The following is a 17,688-nucleotide window of genomic DNA, read 5'->3' on the forward strand; positions in this document are numbered from 1 at the left end:
TTTGCAAATTAAAATATCCACTTCTAAATAACGCAATGATGAAAGAAATCATAACAAAGATTGGAAAAATACTTATTTCTGAACAGTAATGAAAATATTACATCATTCTTCATCAATAAAAAAGGAATGAACTACCGACACATGTTACGGCATGGACGAATCTCAAAAGTGAAAGAAGCCAGACACGAAAAGCTACGTATGCGTCCAATTCTACGAAATGCCCAGAAAAGGCAAACCTACAGAGACAGGAAGTAGATTAGTGGTTGTCTACGGTTGGGACAGGAATGGAAAATGACTGCAAATGGGTAGGGAGTTTCTGTTGGGGTGATGGGAATTTTCTAAAATTAGATTGTAGTGATGGTTGCAACTCTGTAAATATACTAAAAATCACTGAATTTTACTTAAGAAGGGTAAATTTTATGGTATGTAAATTTCATCTCAATTAAGTTTTAAAATGCAATTAAACAATACTTGGAGTTACGTTTACAGCCTTAACAGATTACATTTAGGCAAGAAGAAAGATCCTCCGTTGATGAGCTAATATTCAAACAATAATTCTTTTAAAAAAGCAGAAAAAAGAAAATAGGAGGAAAGTAATAGTAAAGAGCAGATTAATGACACAGAAACAAAGATATGAGATAAGAGAAACAAAGGCAAAAGTTGGTTTTTTGAAAAAGAAAAATATGATGACAAATCTCTAGCAAGAAATTAAAATGTAAAAGAACAGGGCTTCCCTGGTGGCACAGTGGTTGAGAGTCCGCCTGCCGATGCAGGGGATGCAGGTTCGTGCCCCGGTCCAGGAAGATCCCACATGTCGCGGAGCAGCTAGGCCCATGAGCCATGGGCGCTGAGCCTGTGCTCTGCAATGGGAGAGGCCACAACAGTGAGAGGCCCACGTACCGCAAAAAAAAAAAAAAAAAAAAAAAAAAAGTAAAAGAATAGTGAACAAGTTCATGCCAATAGGTTTATTACTTAGATAAAACAAATAATTTCTTAGAAAAATGTGACTGAAACTGTCTCAAGAAGAAACAGAAAAGCTAAACAGATCTTTGAACCTATAGTTTAAAAAAAAATTACAGGTTACTTCCACTCAGGAATACAGATGCAAAATTCTAAATTAAATATTAGGTATAAAATCAATGTATTAAAAAACTGTATCATAACCAAAATGGTTTTGATACAAGATATCAAGGATGCTTCAGCATTAAAACATATATCAATGTAATTAAATATATTAACATGTTAAAAGAGAAAAACCAAATGATCATTACAAGAGATAAAGAAAAGGTATTTGATAAATCTAATACGCATTCATGATAGAAACTCTTTAGCAAATAAGACTGAAAGGGAACATTTATAACCCTTGTGGACCTACAGACTTGTCATACAGAGCGAAGTCAGAAACAGGAAAAAAAATATACCATATGCTAACACATATACATGGAATCTAAAAAATAAAATAAAATGGTTCTGATGAACCTAGGAGCAGGACAGAAATAAAGACGCAGATGTGGAGAATGGACTTGAGGACACGGGGAGGGGGAAGGGTAAACTGGGAAGAAGTGAGAGAGTGGCACGGACATATATACACTACCAAACGTAAAATAGATAGCTAGTGGGAAGCAGCTGCATAGCACAGGGAGATCAGCTCGGTGCTTTGTGACCACCTAGAGGGGTGGGATAGGGAGGGTGGGAGGGAGACGAAAGAAGGAGGAGATATGGGGATATATGTATAGCTGATTCACTCTGTTATACAGCAGAAACTAACACAACATTGTAAAGCAATTATACTCCAATAAAGATGTTAGTAGAGAACAAATGTATGGATACCAAGGGGGAAGGGGGGGGTGGAGTGGAATGTACTGGGAGACTGGGATTGACATATATACACTATTGATACTATGTATAAAATAGATAACTAATGCGAACCTACTGTATAGCACAGGGAAGTCTACTCAGTGCTCTCTGGTGACCTAAATGGGAAAAAATCCAAAATAGAGGGGATATATACGTATTCATATAGCTGATTCACTTTGCTGTACAGTAGAAACTCATACAATATTGTAAAGCAACTATACTCCAATAAAGATTAAAAAAAAAAACCTACAGCAAACATTATATTTAGTGATGAAATCTTAACACTAGTCCCATTAAAATCAGGAACAAGATTAAAGGTTTCCACTATCACAGAGGCTAATCAGCACTGCAGTGAAGGTCCTAGGAAAGCAGTAAGGAAAAGTAACAACTGCTTTACCGACCAAAACAAAAAAGCCAAAACTGTTTTTTATTTTCTGCAGACTATATGATTAGCTAGAGTGAAAACCTGGGAAAATGTACAGGTAAATTATTAGGATTAATAAGAATTCAATGAGGTTGATTATGTAAAAATAAAATGCGCTTGTATATTCCAGGCAGAAAATTAGAAAATATACTTTCTAAAAAAAATACTATTTCCTCTGAATGTACCTCAAATTGAGTATGTAATCACAGAAGAAAAAATAATTAATTCCAGGATCCTTAAAATGCAGTACTCTGATCATACACCTTGTGGAATACTTTCTAAGAATAGTAGGAACTGCAAAGCCACCTTGAACTGTATTCAGTAGGATCACTGTTGGTAGTGGTACAGATATGGTAATCACAGAACCACCGTGCGTGCTCTATGGTTCAGAGAAAAAAAAAAGAAAAAAGAGAGAGAGGGCAAGAGAGAGCAAGAGGGAAATTCTTCTTTACAGAAAAATGCCAGCTATTAAAAATAGAAGGAGGGGCTTCCCTGGTGGCGCAAGGGTTGAGAAACCGCCTGCCAATGCAGGGGACACGGGTTCGATCCCTGATTGGGGAAGATCACACATGCCGCAGAGCAACTAAGCCTGTGCGCCACGACTACTGAGCCTGCGCTCTAGAGCCCATGAGCCACAACTACCGAAGCCCACGCACCTAGAGCCTGTGCCCCACAACAAGAGAAGCCACTGCAATGAGAAGGCTGCACACCGCAACAAAGAGTAGGCCCCGCTCGTCGCAACTAGAAAAAGCCAACACGCAGCAACGAAGATCCAACACAGCCAAAAATAAATTTTAAAAAGTCATTATTTTGCAACCAACGTGATAATTGATTCCAGCAAGGATCATCAATGGTGGCTAAAATCATTGGGTCAAAGGTAGCTGGGGAATAGGACAGTCACACAGTCTCAAAGTATCACCCCACACATTACTTAATGACTAAGGAAAAAAGGTAACTTTACAATGGAGATATCTGATACATACCAACCTCACCATGTGCTCAAACTTAGGACCAACAATAATTGGACAAACTGACATTATGAAGCATTGTAACTGCACCTCTGTAGTATTCCCACTAAGCGTTTGACTTAAATCTCATCATGCCGAAGCAACCAGAAATCCACTGTGGGATATTCCACCAGATTATTGGACTGCACAGTAGATTATGAAGAATAACAATACTGTCCCCCCGCCTCCCCTCCAGCCACTCATCTTTTAGCCATTTTGAGGTATAAAACAGGAAGTTGAGCTGAACTGATTACACCTGTACACTTAGGTGTTAGAAGTTCAGGGGGAGGAAAGGCATTAGGCATAACGGCCAGCAGAGTACACTATTAGGAAGCTGGGGCACAGATGGACTTTGCATGCAGGCGTGGCTCGGAGCACGGAGCAGGGAGCAGGGGGGAGCAAGGGCTGGGGGTTTACCCACTTACTTCCCGGATGGCCCCGTCACAAACTCGAATGACATTCAGGAATGTGGGCATGACCTGGGGCAGGAACTGCACACACTTGAGCCCCAGGGACTTGAAGATGAAGGTGATGGCCTGGACGACCATGGTGTGATGGTGAGAGAGGGACTGGTCTCGGAAGATGCGCATCAGGGCCACCATGGACACGGCTGGGTAGAACTCGTCCAGAGGCAGGTTCCCCATGTTGACCAGCATCTCACTGGTGCTGTAGTCAGCTAGGACCAAACAAAGGTGAGGATCACGAGCTATACATGACTCTGACTTTGTACGAAGCATGGTTACCGACAAACAAAAAAACCTCCTGATGGTCACCAGCATTCATATCTCTCTGCCTGGTATACTCTTAACGCCATTGGGAATACCAGGTATATTAGGAGCCAGTGAGTAGGCTCTCACCATGAAGGACAAACAGTTTTTGGCTTGTCTATTATCTAAACTACAAAAGCCTAACACAGTACATGACGGGTTTTCTTTAAATTGCTATGTTTAATTTAGCTTCTTACCATTCCAGTTCACAACTTCAGTAGCTGAAACCATCAATAAAAAGTTACTCCGCCAAATGAAAATAAAGGGGATTAAATTAGGCAAACATCTGTTCAGCAGCTGCTTGGTTCCCCTAGGGAATTCAGAGAAGTTAACAACAAATGCTACCTGACCTGAACAACAAGGATCTCAAGGACTGGGGGTGGAGGAGGGTATGGAAGGCGGGGGAAGGGGGGGAGGGTATGCGGGTGGGTGGAGGTTTAACAGCACAATAAGGACGCTAAGAACCAGAACATCCAAGAGACTGGATGACTGGCACTGCTGAGGACAGAGGAAAGGCTGGAGGATGTGGCTCAGGCTCTGCTCGAAGGCTGTGGGTCTGACAGGATTAACATTGCAGGCACACTTCTCTCATATACAGAACAAACTGGAAGCAGTATGATCCCATCCACAGAGTTCAGAAACAAATTATTTTATTTGGGGAAAATAACATTTTGCTGAACTAGATGGGAGAACCCCTACTGAACTTTCACACTTTGAGAAATATGCCTGCCCTGATGGACACTGGGTTAAACCTGCATCCCCACACCCTACCCAATCTCTTAGGCTACTTATCTAAAGACAAAGGAGCTCCAGGCTAGACCACTTGATGGAAGAAAGAGCCCTGGATCCTGATTGCTACTAGTTTTTCCACACCCTCTGAGCCTTAGCATCAGATTTCCCTATCAATTAAAACAAGGAGAATAAATTCTACCCTCTTCCTCCTTGGGTGCCATGGGAATAGAAAACATCAAAGATGCACTAACAAAGAATGACAGATGAACAAGGGTGATGGGGTGATAATTCACGTCTCTCTCATCAGCACCAAAGAGTGACTACAGACATAGCCTGTTGACCTTAACAAAGAACCTGGACAAACGGGAAGACTGGACACACTGGGAAGCAGCGCCCCTGCTGTGACTCAAGAGGAAACTACTGACGTTCCATTCAAAAGTCACGAGGTGAGTCAATATGCAATAATTTCACAGTTATCCATCCCAAGGCTCTTTCTAAACACAGCCAGTGAGGGCTTAGTGAGGCAAGAACTTGGCAAGCCACTCAAGGTTCTCCTCAACTTACAGGAATCCTGACTTGACTTGGATTCTGACAGGCTGACAGCAGAAGCATCCCGGGACTGGTCGATCATGCCAATGTTCACTTTGTGCTTGTACGGATCCAAGGCCCCCAAGAGCCCTAACACACGGATAGCCTGCGTGGGAAAGGGGAGGGGAAAAGAACACATTCACCACAGCACCCGACTACCACAGCTCTCATGGATACTCATGTTCCATGATGCCCAATTCACATCCCACAACCAGCTGCAGGGACAAAACGGAGAGGGACAGGAAGCCGCATCAGTACTGTCAGAGCATGTTAATGACACAAACGTCTCTCCATTCTCCCAGCAAAGTCTTTAAACACCAAGTTTGCGGTGTTTCCTACCTCTCGCCGTGTACCCTGGTTCTGCTCAGTCTTCAGGAAATTCAGCAGCACCTCAAGCAATGTGGGGTACTTCCTGTAGGGCTCCACCACGTAGCCAGTGCTGGCCACCAACTGTCCCAGGGTCCACAGAGCCACCTGGACAGGCAAAAGATCACATGGTTTGTAGCACCAGTAAGAGAGAAAAGAAAGCATACTCCGTACTCTTCATTAAATGGTTATAACAAAGTGTTAGAGGCTATTACAAGAAAAGAATGCCCAGTAAAGGCACTAACCATAAACCAAAATCCTGAGAGCTGGGACATAAAAACAAGGCTACAAACCCACACAACAATCGCTGGATCAAAGGTAAAGAACAGTCCCGCCTTTCTCAGGAAGTATATAGTTCTTCTATACCCCGGATGACTGACAGGAGAAATCGGACTCAAAAGGAAATTAAGGTTGTTCTTACTTTCAGTCTAGTCACCTAATGACCTCGATGACCAAAGCGAAGCCAGGGCCGGGGGAGGGTGAGCTGAAGCTCCACTTCCCTCCACAACCAGAGGCCAAGACTCTCTGTTTCCCTTTAGGGGCCGGGGCTCTGATAGATGACCTGCATCTTTTTTTGTGTGTGTCTAGAGGAAATGGCACTGGTCAGCCCTGATACTGACAGTGACTCTGGGTCAGGATGAAAGCTAATTCTAGCTGCAAGTCTTTCTTCTTTTTACTCAGAGTCAACAAGTACTTCCGAGTACCTACTAGCGCTAGGCATTACTGGCTGGGCACACTAAGGTGACTGAGAGAGGCGAGGCCCCTGGCCTCATGGGGGCTATCCTTCTCAAACACAAAGTAGTGGTACTCGCCTGCCTTTTGGCCAACAGAGAGGAGTCCTGGAGCATGTCCATGATGATAATAAAAAGTTCATCAACCCACTTCCTCATTTCTAGGCCACTAACCTACAAAATGAAAAAGGAAGTGGTAGAAAGCATTAGAAATTATGGCATTAAGAAGTATTTTGACTTCATCAGAGGTGAAATAATTCTTCCCATCCTATAGAAAAAGCCGTTGTCCCCTTACCTGAGCCAACTCTCCTATTGTAGCCAAGACATTATTGATCACACCTGGGTTTGGATCAGGGTCTGGATCTTTCAGTTTCAAAATTAAAGCCTATGGAAGGAAGGTATGAGAAAATGAATGCTGGTTAGAGTCTACTAGAAAACTTTTTTTCACATAAGTAAAATTCACCCAAGAGACCATCGCAGTCATAGATAAATTACTTCTAAGGCTTTATGAATCCAGGATTCCTCTGGAATGTGGATTCTTAAGCCTTTGTCCATACTGCACACAAGCCTGACATATGATGGAACTGGGAAGTGCCATGATCTACAAACATTTCCCATGCCTTCTCTAAACTGTATCTGTGTGATCATGTACCCAGATTCACGTAAGTTGTGAAAGACTTCACATAAGTCTAACATAGACTTGAAGGTTGACTCAGATTTTAAAGCTCAATTTTTCTTCATTTTGGGGGAGCTACTTTATGCCGCTATCTTACTTCTCCTCTCCAAGCACATTGGATGAGGTGCTTGAAACATCATATCTTATCTCTTAGAAGGAGAGCCCTTTCCTGCAACTGGTGAGATCCCTGGTATTCCTGAACTGAGGGTGCTTGATGTGGCCCTTGTCTGTGAGCCTGGGACCAAAGAAATTAGCTACTTTGTTCAGTGTACCAGGGAGCACCGAAACACTCCCATCATCCCAAGACATCCTGGAGAGAAAGTACCAGTCTCTGTCTGTTGCACATTACCTTCAGAATAGGCTCCATGTAGGGGCGGATGAGCCGGGGGGCATTGGAGACCAGGTGCCCCAGCATGCGGGCACTCTGTTCCTTGATTCTTCCAATGCCGCTGTGCTCCAGCTCTGTCAAAATCTGTAGGGAAGAAAGGCTTACTACGACTACGGCAGAGGAAATTCGAGAGGGACTGTGTGTTTGAAGCAAGAATGAGGCGCGGGACTAGATGAAGGAACCAGAACTCCACTGCGGATCAAGGAGCTGCTAGATACTCCACAAGCAAGGCCATCTCTGCAGCTCACAGAACAGTCCTGGATACAGCAGTGACTGGAGGAAAAACTGAAACTGGCCCTTTCTCCTTCTGTCACAGTACTCCAAGGTCCCTCAGCCCTCTGCAAAGCATAGCTTTTAACAGTGTAGACAGTCACAGAAGACGGAGAAAACCAACAGGGCTGGCTGTGAGCAGGGTTTTGCAAAAATAAAGAATGAAGCGGGGGGCTTCCCTGGTGGCGCAGTGGTTGAGAGTCCTCCTGCTAATGCAGGGGACATGGGTTCGAGCCCCGATCCAGGAAGATCCCACATGTCGTGGAGCAACTAAGCCTGTGAGCAACAACTACTGCGCCTGCACTCTAGAGCCCGCGAGCCACAACTACTGAGCCTGCGTGCCACAACTACTGAAGCCCACGTGTCTAGAGCCAGCACTCCGCAGCAAGAGAAGCCACCGCAATGAGAAGCCTGCGCACCACAACGAAGAGTAGCCCCCGCTCGCTGCAACTAGAGAAAGCCCGCGTGCAGCAATGAAGACCCAATGCAGCCAAAAAATAAAATAATTTATTAATTGGAAAAAAAAAACAATGAAGGAAGGGCTCTCTGCAAGAAAAATATCTGTACAGACAGCAAATCACTCAGAGTGCATATAAATAATGACAATGGAATCGAAGACTAGTCAGAACAGCTGTGATGTGGAAAGAAATACTGATGCTCAGTTGTGGTTTTGGGCACCTCTAGACAAACCCAAACAGTTAGGGATCATATCAATAGAATCCCCTTGGACCTTAATGAACAGAGATAACATGTGCGATCTAACTGACACGCTGAAATCAGCACGTTATGCTCCTGGTGACACAGACATAAACAACTTAATATAGACAGACTTCTGGAGAGCTGAAGTTGCCAGAAGGAAATCTCTGCACAGTGGGAAAAGTGAGAAACAAAGCTCGTGTTAACTCAGCTACCCAAAGGAGTCGTCTCCAATTTAATGTTATGTTTTGTCTCACATTATTGATTTAATAATCCTGATTTCCTGGACCCCCTTGGCAGTCTGTTTTCACCTGGTCACAGCATACAGCAGTGAGAGGGGATGGAGAAGGATTCTGAGAACAGAAGCATAACTTCAAGAGATGGCTGTCTGCAGGGAAATGGGTACCAGTGAGGAGAGCACAACTCTCTGGGACAGTGCAGGGCCAGATCAAACAGCCCCCAATTTACTCCAGAGCCAAAGAGCGCCACTGCACCCTAATAACAATACCCAATGCCCACCTTGATGAGCAAGACACCAAGAATAGATCAAAGCACATTTAGGTAAGGTCCCTTACCAAGGCATGAAAATGTACAATTCAACTTGGGGAAATCTGTATCAAAGTTTAAAAACAAGAAAAATTATTAAAAATTTTTTCCCAAGCTGTACTTGTTTTATTCATTCCCTTTGTTAGTAAAGTGTTTGTAGATTTGCTGCATTCTGTTAAAACAGAAAAGATAAAATAAAATAAAATTCTGGAGTTTCAAGGGCTAAGCTCAGTACATAGTAAATTCATTTAATGATGCTTCACAATTTCCAGTATCAGAAAAACGGATAGCCTGATAGATTACTATAAGCTTCTTGAGGACACAGCCCATGCCTGCCTTGTTCACTGGCATGCTTCCAGAACCCAGCAGTATTTGGAACACAGAAGGTGCTCAAAACATCTGTTGTCTGAATGAATGTACTGATATTCTCATTAGGAGATATTTCTCTATCAAGCTTATTTAGCACGGTTTGAGCCGGCAGGCTCAACAATGATTTCTTTTCCTTCCCCAAACGTTAGCTATTTCAAAAAGACTTAAAAGGATAGGCACTCCTAACACGGGCCAGCAGTTAAGGAGTGAACCATTAGGCTAAAAACACAAGTGCCAACATAAGTATAATCTTTTAATTTGTTCACTGATGATATAACTCACAGTCACTTTTTTTTTTTTTTTTTTTTTTTTTGCGGTACGCGGGCCTCTCACCGTTGTGGCCTCTCCCGTTGCGGAGCACAGGCTCCGGACGCGCAGGCTCAGCGGCCACGGCTCACGGGCCCAGCCGCTCCGCGGCATGTGGGATCTTCCCGGACCGGGGCACGAACCCGTGTCCCCTGCATCGGCAGACGGACTCTCAACCACTGCGCCACCAGGGAAGCCCTCACAGTCACTTTAATTATGATAGACTGTGAATAAATGACATTTCTTTAGGGTAGAGGTTATATTAATAACTTTCTATGTTTAAGTTCTTTATATGTTATGAAAAGTGTTTATTTCAAAAGAAACCATGGGGAGGATCATGAGGCAGAGGATGTGGTGGGGACAGGATGGAGTCGGGGGACAGCAGATGACCAGGTGCGCCACACTGAGACCCAGAAGAGGTGGGTGGAAATAACTTGAGGCAGGAAGGGCTGGACTCTGTGCATCGTCCACAAGGCAGCCAGAGAACTTACTCGGCCGGATGAAGACAAGAACCAGAAGACAGGCTTCAGCAGGAAATGGAAATCCCACCAGCTCCGGCAGCAATGCCAACCCGCATCTACCCGAGGCTCTAGTCCAAGCAGCTTAGCTTGGCATGTCACATTACTTAGGAACGACAGCCAGGGACCACGGACCAGGGGCAAGGATGACGAGAAGCAGTGCTGGAACCGTTCCCGTATCTGGCCCCCGTGCCTGGCCTGGCATCAGCAGAAGCAGGAGCGGAAGGATCGCGAGGCGCTGGGCAGACTCACACCACCTGCAGCAGAGGCGGTGAAGAGGGGCAGGAACGGGCTCGCTGGTGACGGCCCAGGAAAAAGGAAGAGCCGCGTGAGAGGTTAGCTTGCGAGTCACGCTGACAAGGGGCTTATGAGGTGATGAGCACTAGAACCGCAATTACCAAGCCGGGAAAGCACGCGGGCTCTTCGAGCCACATGTGGCTTCTACCAGGCATCTCGCTCTTTCTCTCCCTTCCTCCTCCTCAACTCTCGCTCCCCAAAGCGCACTCACGATGAACGTGCGTTCCCCACTACCACGAGGTGTGACCGTCACATCCTTACCTGGATGAGCATCTTGCGCAGGAAGGGCATGACGAAGGCGGGGTTCATGCTGCTGAGCCGGCCCACGGTGCAGATGGCCAGCTCCCGGATCTCAAACACCTGGTCATTCAGGGCCACAAACAGGGCCTGCAGATTCTCTGCCTGGGCCAGGTGTGCGTCAAAGCGCTCATCCAGGGATGCCAAGACACAGTAGCGGATGTCGGGGTCTGCAAGAGCAATTGAGCCTTTCAGTGCCTCTTCACTCCTCTCCTCTCTCCAGTCCTTTCCCAGTTTCTGCTTCCACTGCCATCAGCCTAGGGAGAGGATTCCAGATACCCTTCTCTCACCAAACCTGTCATTTTTTTCTCTACTCACAGGAGCAAAGATAATAGAATTTTTTTAAAAAAATAAATAATTAATTTATTTATTTTTGGCTGTGCTGGGTCTTCGTTGCTGTGCGCGGGCTTTCTCCAGTTTTGGTGAGAGGAGGCTACTCTTCGTTGCAGTGTGTGGGCTTCTCACTGCGGTGGCTTCTCTTGTTGCAAAGCATGGGCCCTAGGCTCGTGGGCCTCAGTAGTTGTGGCACACGGGCTCAGCAGCTGTGGCTCGCGGGCTCTAGAGCGCAGGCTCAGCAGCTGTGGCGCATGGGCCCAGCTGCTCCGCGGCATGTGGGATCCTCCCGGACCAGAGATCGAACCCATGTCCCCTGCAGTGGCAGGTGGATTCTTAACCCCGCGCCACCGGGGAAGTCCAAGATAATAGAATTTAAGGCCGATTATCTTACAGCAACAGGCTGGCGTAGCCAAGCCTAAGGCTTTGCCAGAGAAAATGCTGGACATCAGCTTGTTGAGGCCATGAAAGGAAACTGGCTACTTCCAACTGCCCCAGGCACCTACACTTCCCTAGACTGCCTCCGTCTCAAACTTTACCAGGATCTGTTATCCCGACCACGAGCAGTTTGCTGAGCACATCCGCCACCACTTGCACTGCGGTCTGGCTAACCACGTGAGCATGGCCACTGATGAGGTGGACAGAGGGCGTGAGCAGGCGGGAGCAGGTGCGGGCGGCTTCCATGCGGATCTCCTTGTGCTCGCTGTTCAGGAAGTGATCCGCACAGTGGCGGACAAACTGGGTCAGAGAGTGGCCTGGATACAAAGGCAGAGAGAAGACAGAATAAACACTGCTGCTTTGGACAGCAGGTCTGCAACTCGCTAGCTGCATTTTCCATTCCATGGCCACTAATTTAATTTTCAACAAGGTACTGACCAGCAAGATACTGACCCCAAACTCTTCTCTTAAAAATGATCTTCCAATGAGCAGAAAGGCAGAAGGGAGGTGGAAAAGGAGCTGGGAGACATACAAAAGGCATTTCCTCCCTGCCTCCATCCCAATCCTTTATTTCCTTCAAAAAGTGAATTATTTTGTTTTATTTGGACCCAGCCCTTTATACTCTCAGAGAGTAAAACAATTTTTGATCAAATTTACCTCGTCTATTTTAGTTCCCAGATTTAAATACCAAAAAGAGAGTTTGATATAGGCTGGGTTTAAATATAGCTACTTTCTATTCCTTAGAAATAGATTGGGAGGAGATATGGGGATATATGTATATGTATATGTAGAGCTGATTCACTTTGTTATACAGCAGAAACTAACACACCATTGTAAAGCAATTATACTCCAATAAAGATGTTAAAAAAAAAGAGAGAAAAGAAACAGATTATCCCGGGTGTTAATCCGTGTAAATGGAGGAACTGCAACAGGGAAACTACTGATGCTTCAAGTACTCAGACAGCACGTCTACGCTTTTTGTACTTGTTTGTTTCCCTGGAGCCTTAACCAATACCACCTACACAATCTTACATTGCAAAAGTGTCCATTTTTCTCTACTGAAACCTATCTCCCTAAGGCATTAATGTGGGTTTATCGGTAGCTTAGAATTCCAAACTGAACTACACAGTACAGCAGTCTTGGAAATCACACCCCCACTGGAATGAAAATACCCCCAAGCCCTGCTTATACATTTTAAAGAATTCAATACCATCTCAGCCAAAGGCAGGTGACAAGGTGAGGGGGATCCATCTCCGCAGCATTAGTTCCTTGGATCAATGCATAGTTTTCCTCAACACCATCTGCCCCCACCCCCTTTTCCTTTGTCTTTGTATGGGACAAAGAAACAAACGGTAGGAATTAACCATATACGGAAAGACTATAAAAGGATGAGCTGCTGTAGAATCAGCTACCCTGTCTCCAGGACAAGAGCCAGGAATTCTAGGCACCCTCATTCTTTTCTCGAGGTTCCCAGTATCACTGACTATCCTGGCAAGAGCCACAGCAATTTCTTAGTTTTTAAAAAAAAATTTTTTTAATTTAATTTTATTTTTTTATACAGCAGGTTATTAGTCATCTATTTTATACACATCAGTGTGTACATGTCAATCCCAATCTCCCAATTCATCCCAGCACCCCCCTCCACCACCACTTTCCCCCCCTTGGTGTCCATATGTTTGTTCTCTACATCTGTGTCTCTATTTCTGCCCTGCAAACCGGTTCATCTGTACCATCACAATTTCTTACCTTCAAATTCAAAACTGCCAAGAGTTCGGAGGGCAAGGGTAATGCTGCCCACATCGCTGGCCTCAGGGAGGGTCGTGAGGCCAGGGGAAGCCAGCTGATGGGCCAGGCCCTTGGGCATGCCTGGGTGCCGGAGGGGTTTGTGCATAAGGACCAAGGACAGCATCTTCAGGAGTCCATCTTGGATGTCCTTTTTCAGCTGTGGAATCTGACGGCTCAGGTCGTAGAGCACAGCTGTGAGGGCAGGGCTGAGGAAAAGGAAACCAGTCACATAAGGGGCTGGATATATGACATTTGGTCTGGTCTTGGGAAGAAACAGCCCTTCTTGTCCAGCAAGGGGATCAGGCCCCATCCCTGCTTAGTCTTTAAAGCAGAAAGGATACAATGAAATAGAATATATACCTTAAACTCTCTTGGCCTGATCCCATATTTCAAAACAATCTATGATTTTCTGGGTTTTGCCTTGAGAGAACTTGTTTACTGTAATTCAGTCCCTATGGAAAACCAAGTCTCAATAAACAATCTGGGAAGCAGATTGAGAGCATCGTCCTTATTTTATAGATGAAGAGAACAAAAGTGTAGGAAGCTTAAGCAATTTGCCCATCATAATATAAATGATAGCTGCAAACATTAACGGAGCACTTTTTTTTTTTTTTTTCTTTGGCCACGCCACATGGCTTGTGGGATCTTAGTTCCCCAACCAGGGATTGAATCAAACCCGGATCTGGGCAGTGAGAGCACTGGGTCCTAACTACCGGACCGCCAAGAAATTCCCAGTGGTGCATTTCTTATACACCCTGCACTGTACTAAGAGTGGCTATTTCGTGAACTCTTTCACTTAATCCCCACGACAAACCTAGACCATAGGAACTGCTGCTGTACCCACTTTTCAGACTAGAAAGCTGAGGCTCAGAGAAGTTAAATAATTTATTTACGATCACCCAGCTAGATAGTGATGAAACCTGGATTTGAAACTAGCCTATGAGTTTAGTGTGAGCTATCCTACCTATCCAATTTAATGTGTAAATAGCCACACCTCGCTCTTTCAACACAGACCCAGGACTGTGGCTCAAGCCTCATACTACCCAAGCCGGGGACAGCTCAGGTGCCCGACACCCACCTCAGTCCCACCGCCAGCATGGGCTCCAGCAGCTCCTTGATGTCCTGCTGGATGCCTGGCCCCATCGCTCGGGCCAGCATGCTGATGCAGGTAAACACTGTGGCATCCACCTGCATTGCCTTCTGTCTCCTGCAGAGAACCGAAGAGTGGCTAGTTTAGACATAACGGCATTTTGTGATACCCTACCTCCAAATTACCTTGGGGCAAGGAGGGCAGGTTACCCAGGCAGGGCCACCCCATGTGGGTGTGCAGGTTACCTACTACTGCACAGGCCAGGGGCCCATCACACTGTAGTCACTGCAGACTTGGATATTTAAAACAAATGACCAGCAGATGGCAGTAAAGTCTCTTGAGGAAGGGGCCCCACTTCAGAATTCACACAAAAGGCACCACGTGGGTTAGTGTGGTGCTGGCCAAGGTCCCTATTTAGGAAGCAAACTGAACAACGTGCACATTGGGGACCACGAGTGCAGGGCACAGCCATCATGAGAAGAAATTCTTCTCCCTATGGGGAGAAGGCTGGGCTTGAAACGGGCGAGGCTCATTAATTCACCAGCGCAAGCCTCGCTACTAACACACAGGGAACAATGAAGACAAGATTCTAATGAACACGGACCTCCTAAGACTTAGAGGAGATTCCCCAGCCTCGCCACCTTGCAGGGTGCTGAAGGTCTTTCTCATATTTTATTCACTGGGACGTTTCAAGAGGTAGGATAATGTATCCAACTTCAATGATAAAGAAAAAGGTGACCATTAGGTCCCCTCAGTTCCAGTCTAGGAACCCTCCCTTTAGTTGTTATCAAAATCAGACCTTTGAAAGCCAGAGAAAAGAACAAAACTAGGAGATTCCCAGTAAATAATATCGAGAACAGCACCGGTATCTAACACGTTCACAGGTATTCAACCTCCCCAAATATTTACATCCATGTCACTTCATCTGGGAAAGGCTGGAACTCAACTGAGGAAGGGCTATTCATTATATGATTTGCTGGTTAATGACGCAGAGAACAGGCTTCAGCTCCATGGAAACTGGGGTGGAGCATCCTCCCTCTCCAACCAAATGGGGTGGAAGATGAAATCATAATAGAGATGCTTACTTGTGGGCAAAGTCCTTAGGAGGCAGGGCTGCTCGGATGATGTCCAGCACACGAGGTAAATAGACCTTAAACTCAGATCTCACAGCCACAGAAAGTAGCCCCAGGGCTTGGAAGGCTGCTGTCCGTTCCTTCTCCTTCTTGACACAGCTTAGGACATGGTTCATGGTATCCTGGAGGTACTGGGTATCTGAGCACAGAAACGACAAAGTGTATATGGCTCAAGGTGAGGGGTGGTCTACATATGAAAGGTCAAAGTTCCTATGAAACACTTAAATTTAAGAATAAATTAAGAAAGCGTGTTGGAAAGATATTAAGAAGAATTTAGAGAATGCACTAACCAAACTCTTTGCTTGATAATCACTCCTCTGATAGAGCTTTTAGAAATATTAGAAATATAAGCTGTTTTTCCTTTAATTAAAAAAAACACAAAAACTTAAAAGTGTCTCCAAAACAATATTGCATTAATTATCCCCATTAGCATTATATTTTGAGGGACAGATTACACGCTTTTGTTTAAGAAATCTATGTTAAACCTTGGTTAAAAACAAAGAGAGGATCATCTAAGCTATTTTATATTATCTGGAAATTTAAAGTAATATTGAAAACTGTTTGCAATAAACAGGCTATTCCATTCAGCTTAGGCCTAGAAGTCACTTTGCTATCACCTAGGGACTTCTGTTACAGTTATATTTAATAGAACAAGATTTAGTCTGTAATTTGGAAAGCCACATATGTGTTTTCATTAAGTTTACAAAAGCCAGTGTGCGTGGGTAGGTGATTCTTGGGCAGTTTAAGCTAAAGTGCTACGACTCTTCAGAAGGCTGGTATTTCCTGCCTCTTGCCCCTCTTCCGTTTCTTCTCTTCCGACTTTCTGGCCTCAAGTCCGTGCACCAGCAGCATATACACGCAAGACCACGCGTCCGGTGGAAAGTGAGGGGTGTTCAAGGCCACCGGGCCCACATTCAGGAGACAGTGAACTAGACTCCCAGACAGCACACATACAGCACCGCATTTATGCTATCGAGAAACGTCTTCTCTCACAGCTCACGGTCCAATGCCGCTGAAGCACGCTGGGGCTTGAAAACAGTCAGAGACCAAGGGGATACAACTCTCAAATCAGAGCGCACCAACGAGAAAAATGGGACCTTTGCAGGGCAGGACAGCGTTTCAGCAGGAAATGATCTTAAATCAAGAAGGTAATTTCCTTTTCCAGACTTAGCACCCCAAGAGATTAGGAATCTGACATTGCTTGAGATTCCAGCCCAATCCTAGGGGGAGTATTTTTGATATTCCCAAAGCTTGCATCATCAGGAAGCGCACGCAGTGACTTCCAAACTGCAAGCTTTAAAAAAGTGGCGCTTTCCCAATGAGACTGTACTTATGGAGGCTGCCCAGGCTGAATTTCCAGAACATATTTTAGTATATTATTTAATAAAACAACAAAAACTCACATCAAAAGAACAAACCTAGGGGCCCCTCTGAGCCTTTGTGTCCTGCTGCTAGGCCGTCTTTTGAACTTACTGAGGTAACCGCCTCTACAGCATGCCAGACTTTGATCAAATTTGGCCTAGTTATTATTCTCTTTTGAGCCACAGACTTTCAAACCAAGATCATTTAAAGCTCTACTGAATAGGGGCATGTCTGTTCATTAAAAAAGAGAAAAGCTGCTGGGTACCAGGTGAGAAGAATGGAAAACTGAAAAAATATGGGTGATTCTCATTATATCCCTTCTCTCTGGTTCAGTGATTTTATGTGGCTAATCGTCTCATCCTCTCGTAACACCTATTCTCACACCCAGCACACTTACCACCTCACCGGCTGCATTTCTCTGCTTTCATCTGAGCTGGGTGGTGTGAAATGAGTCTGTGCTAGGGAACGGCACCTGCTGAGGGTCAGGCTGGCCTTTCATTTCCCATCCTGCCTCTCACCGGGTCCTGAACGCTTATTAAGCATGCACCATAGTGAAGAGGAAAGAGATGGAGGGCCGGGGTCTCTACACTCAGCAAGGAGGGAGGTGAGACAAGGACACTAAGTATGAACAGGCAACTGGAGTATTATTATAATTTTCACCTTTATCTTGTTTCTAAAATGGCTTTGAAATAGCTAGGGGAAGCAGCAACAA

The 17,688-nt window shown here is 45.1% G+C and overlaps 1 protein-coding gene across 1 annotated transcript in view; it reads right to left on the reverse strand.

The window, feature by feature from the left end:
• Positions 1–17,688, reverse strand: part of MTOR (mechanistic target of rapamycin kinase) — a 120,815-nt gene that overhangs the window by 91,736 nt on the left and 11,391 nt on the right. Inside the window, exons 9-19 of the mRNA XM_082614800.1 lie at positions 15,567–15,753; positions 14,470–14,598; positions 13,353–13,597; positions 11,708–11,923; positions 10,800–11,005; positions 7,498–7,620; positions 6,768–6,857; positions 6,554–6,646; positions 5,715–5,849; positions 5,352–5,481; positions 3,714–3,964 (exon numbers count right to left, since the gene is read on the reverse strand). Of these exons, the coding sequence (XP_082470926.1) occupies positions 3,714–3,964; positions 5,352–5,481; positions 5,715–5,849; positions 6,554–6,646; positions 6,768–6,857; positions 7,498–7,620; positions 10,800–11,005; positions 11,708–11,923; positions 13,353–13,597; positions 14,470–14,598; positions 15,567–15,753 (1,805 nt within the window). The remainder of the gene's footprint in view (positions 1–3,713; positions 3,965–5,351; positions 5,482–5,714; positions 5,850–6,553; positions 6,647–6,767; positions 6,858–7,497; positions 7,621–10,799; positions 11,006–11,707; positions 11,924–13,352; positions 13,598–14,469; positions 14,599–15,566; positions 15,754–17,688) is intronic.

The sequence above is a fragment of the Mesoplodon mirus genome, assembly GCF_964341445.2.
Source record: "Mesoplodon mirus genome assembly, chromosome: 3".
Classification (NCBI taxonomy): domain Eukaryota; kingdom Metazoa; phylum Chordata; class Mammalia; order Artiodactyla; family Ziphiidae; genus Mesoplodon; species Mesoplodon mirus.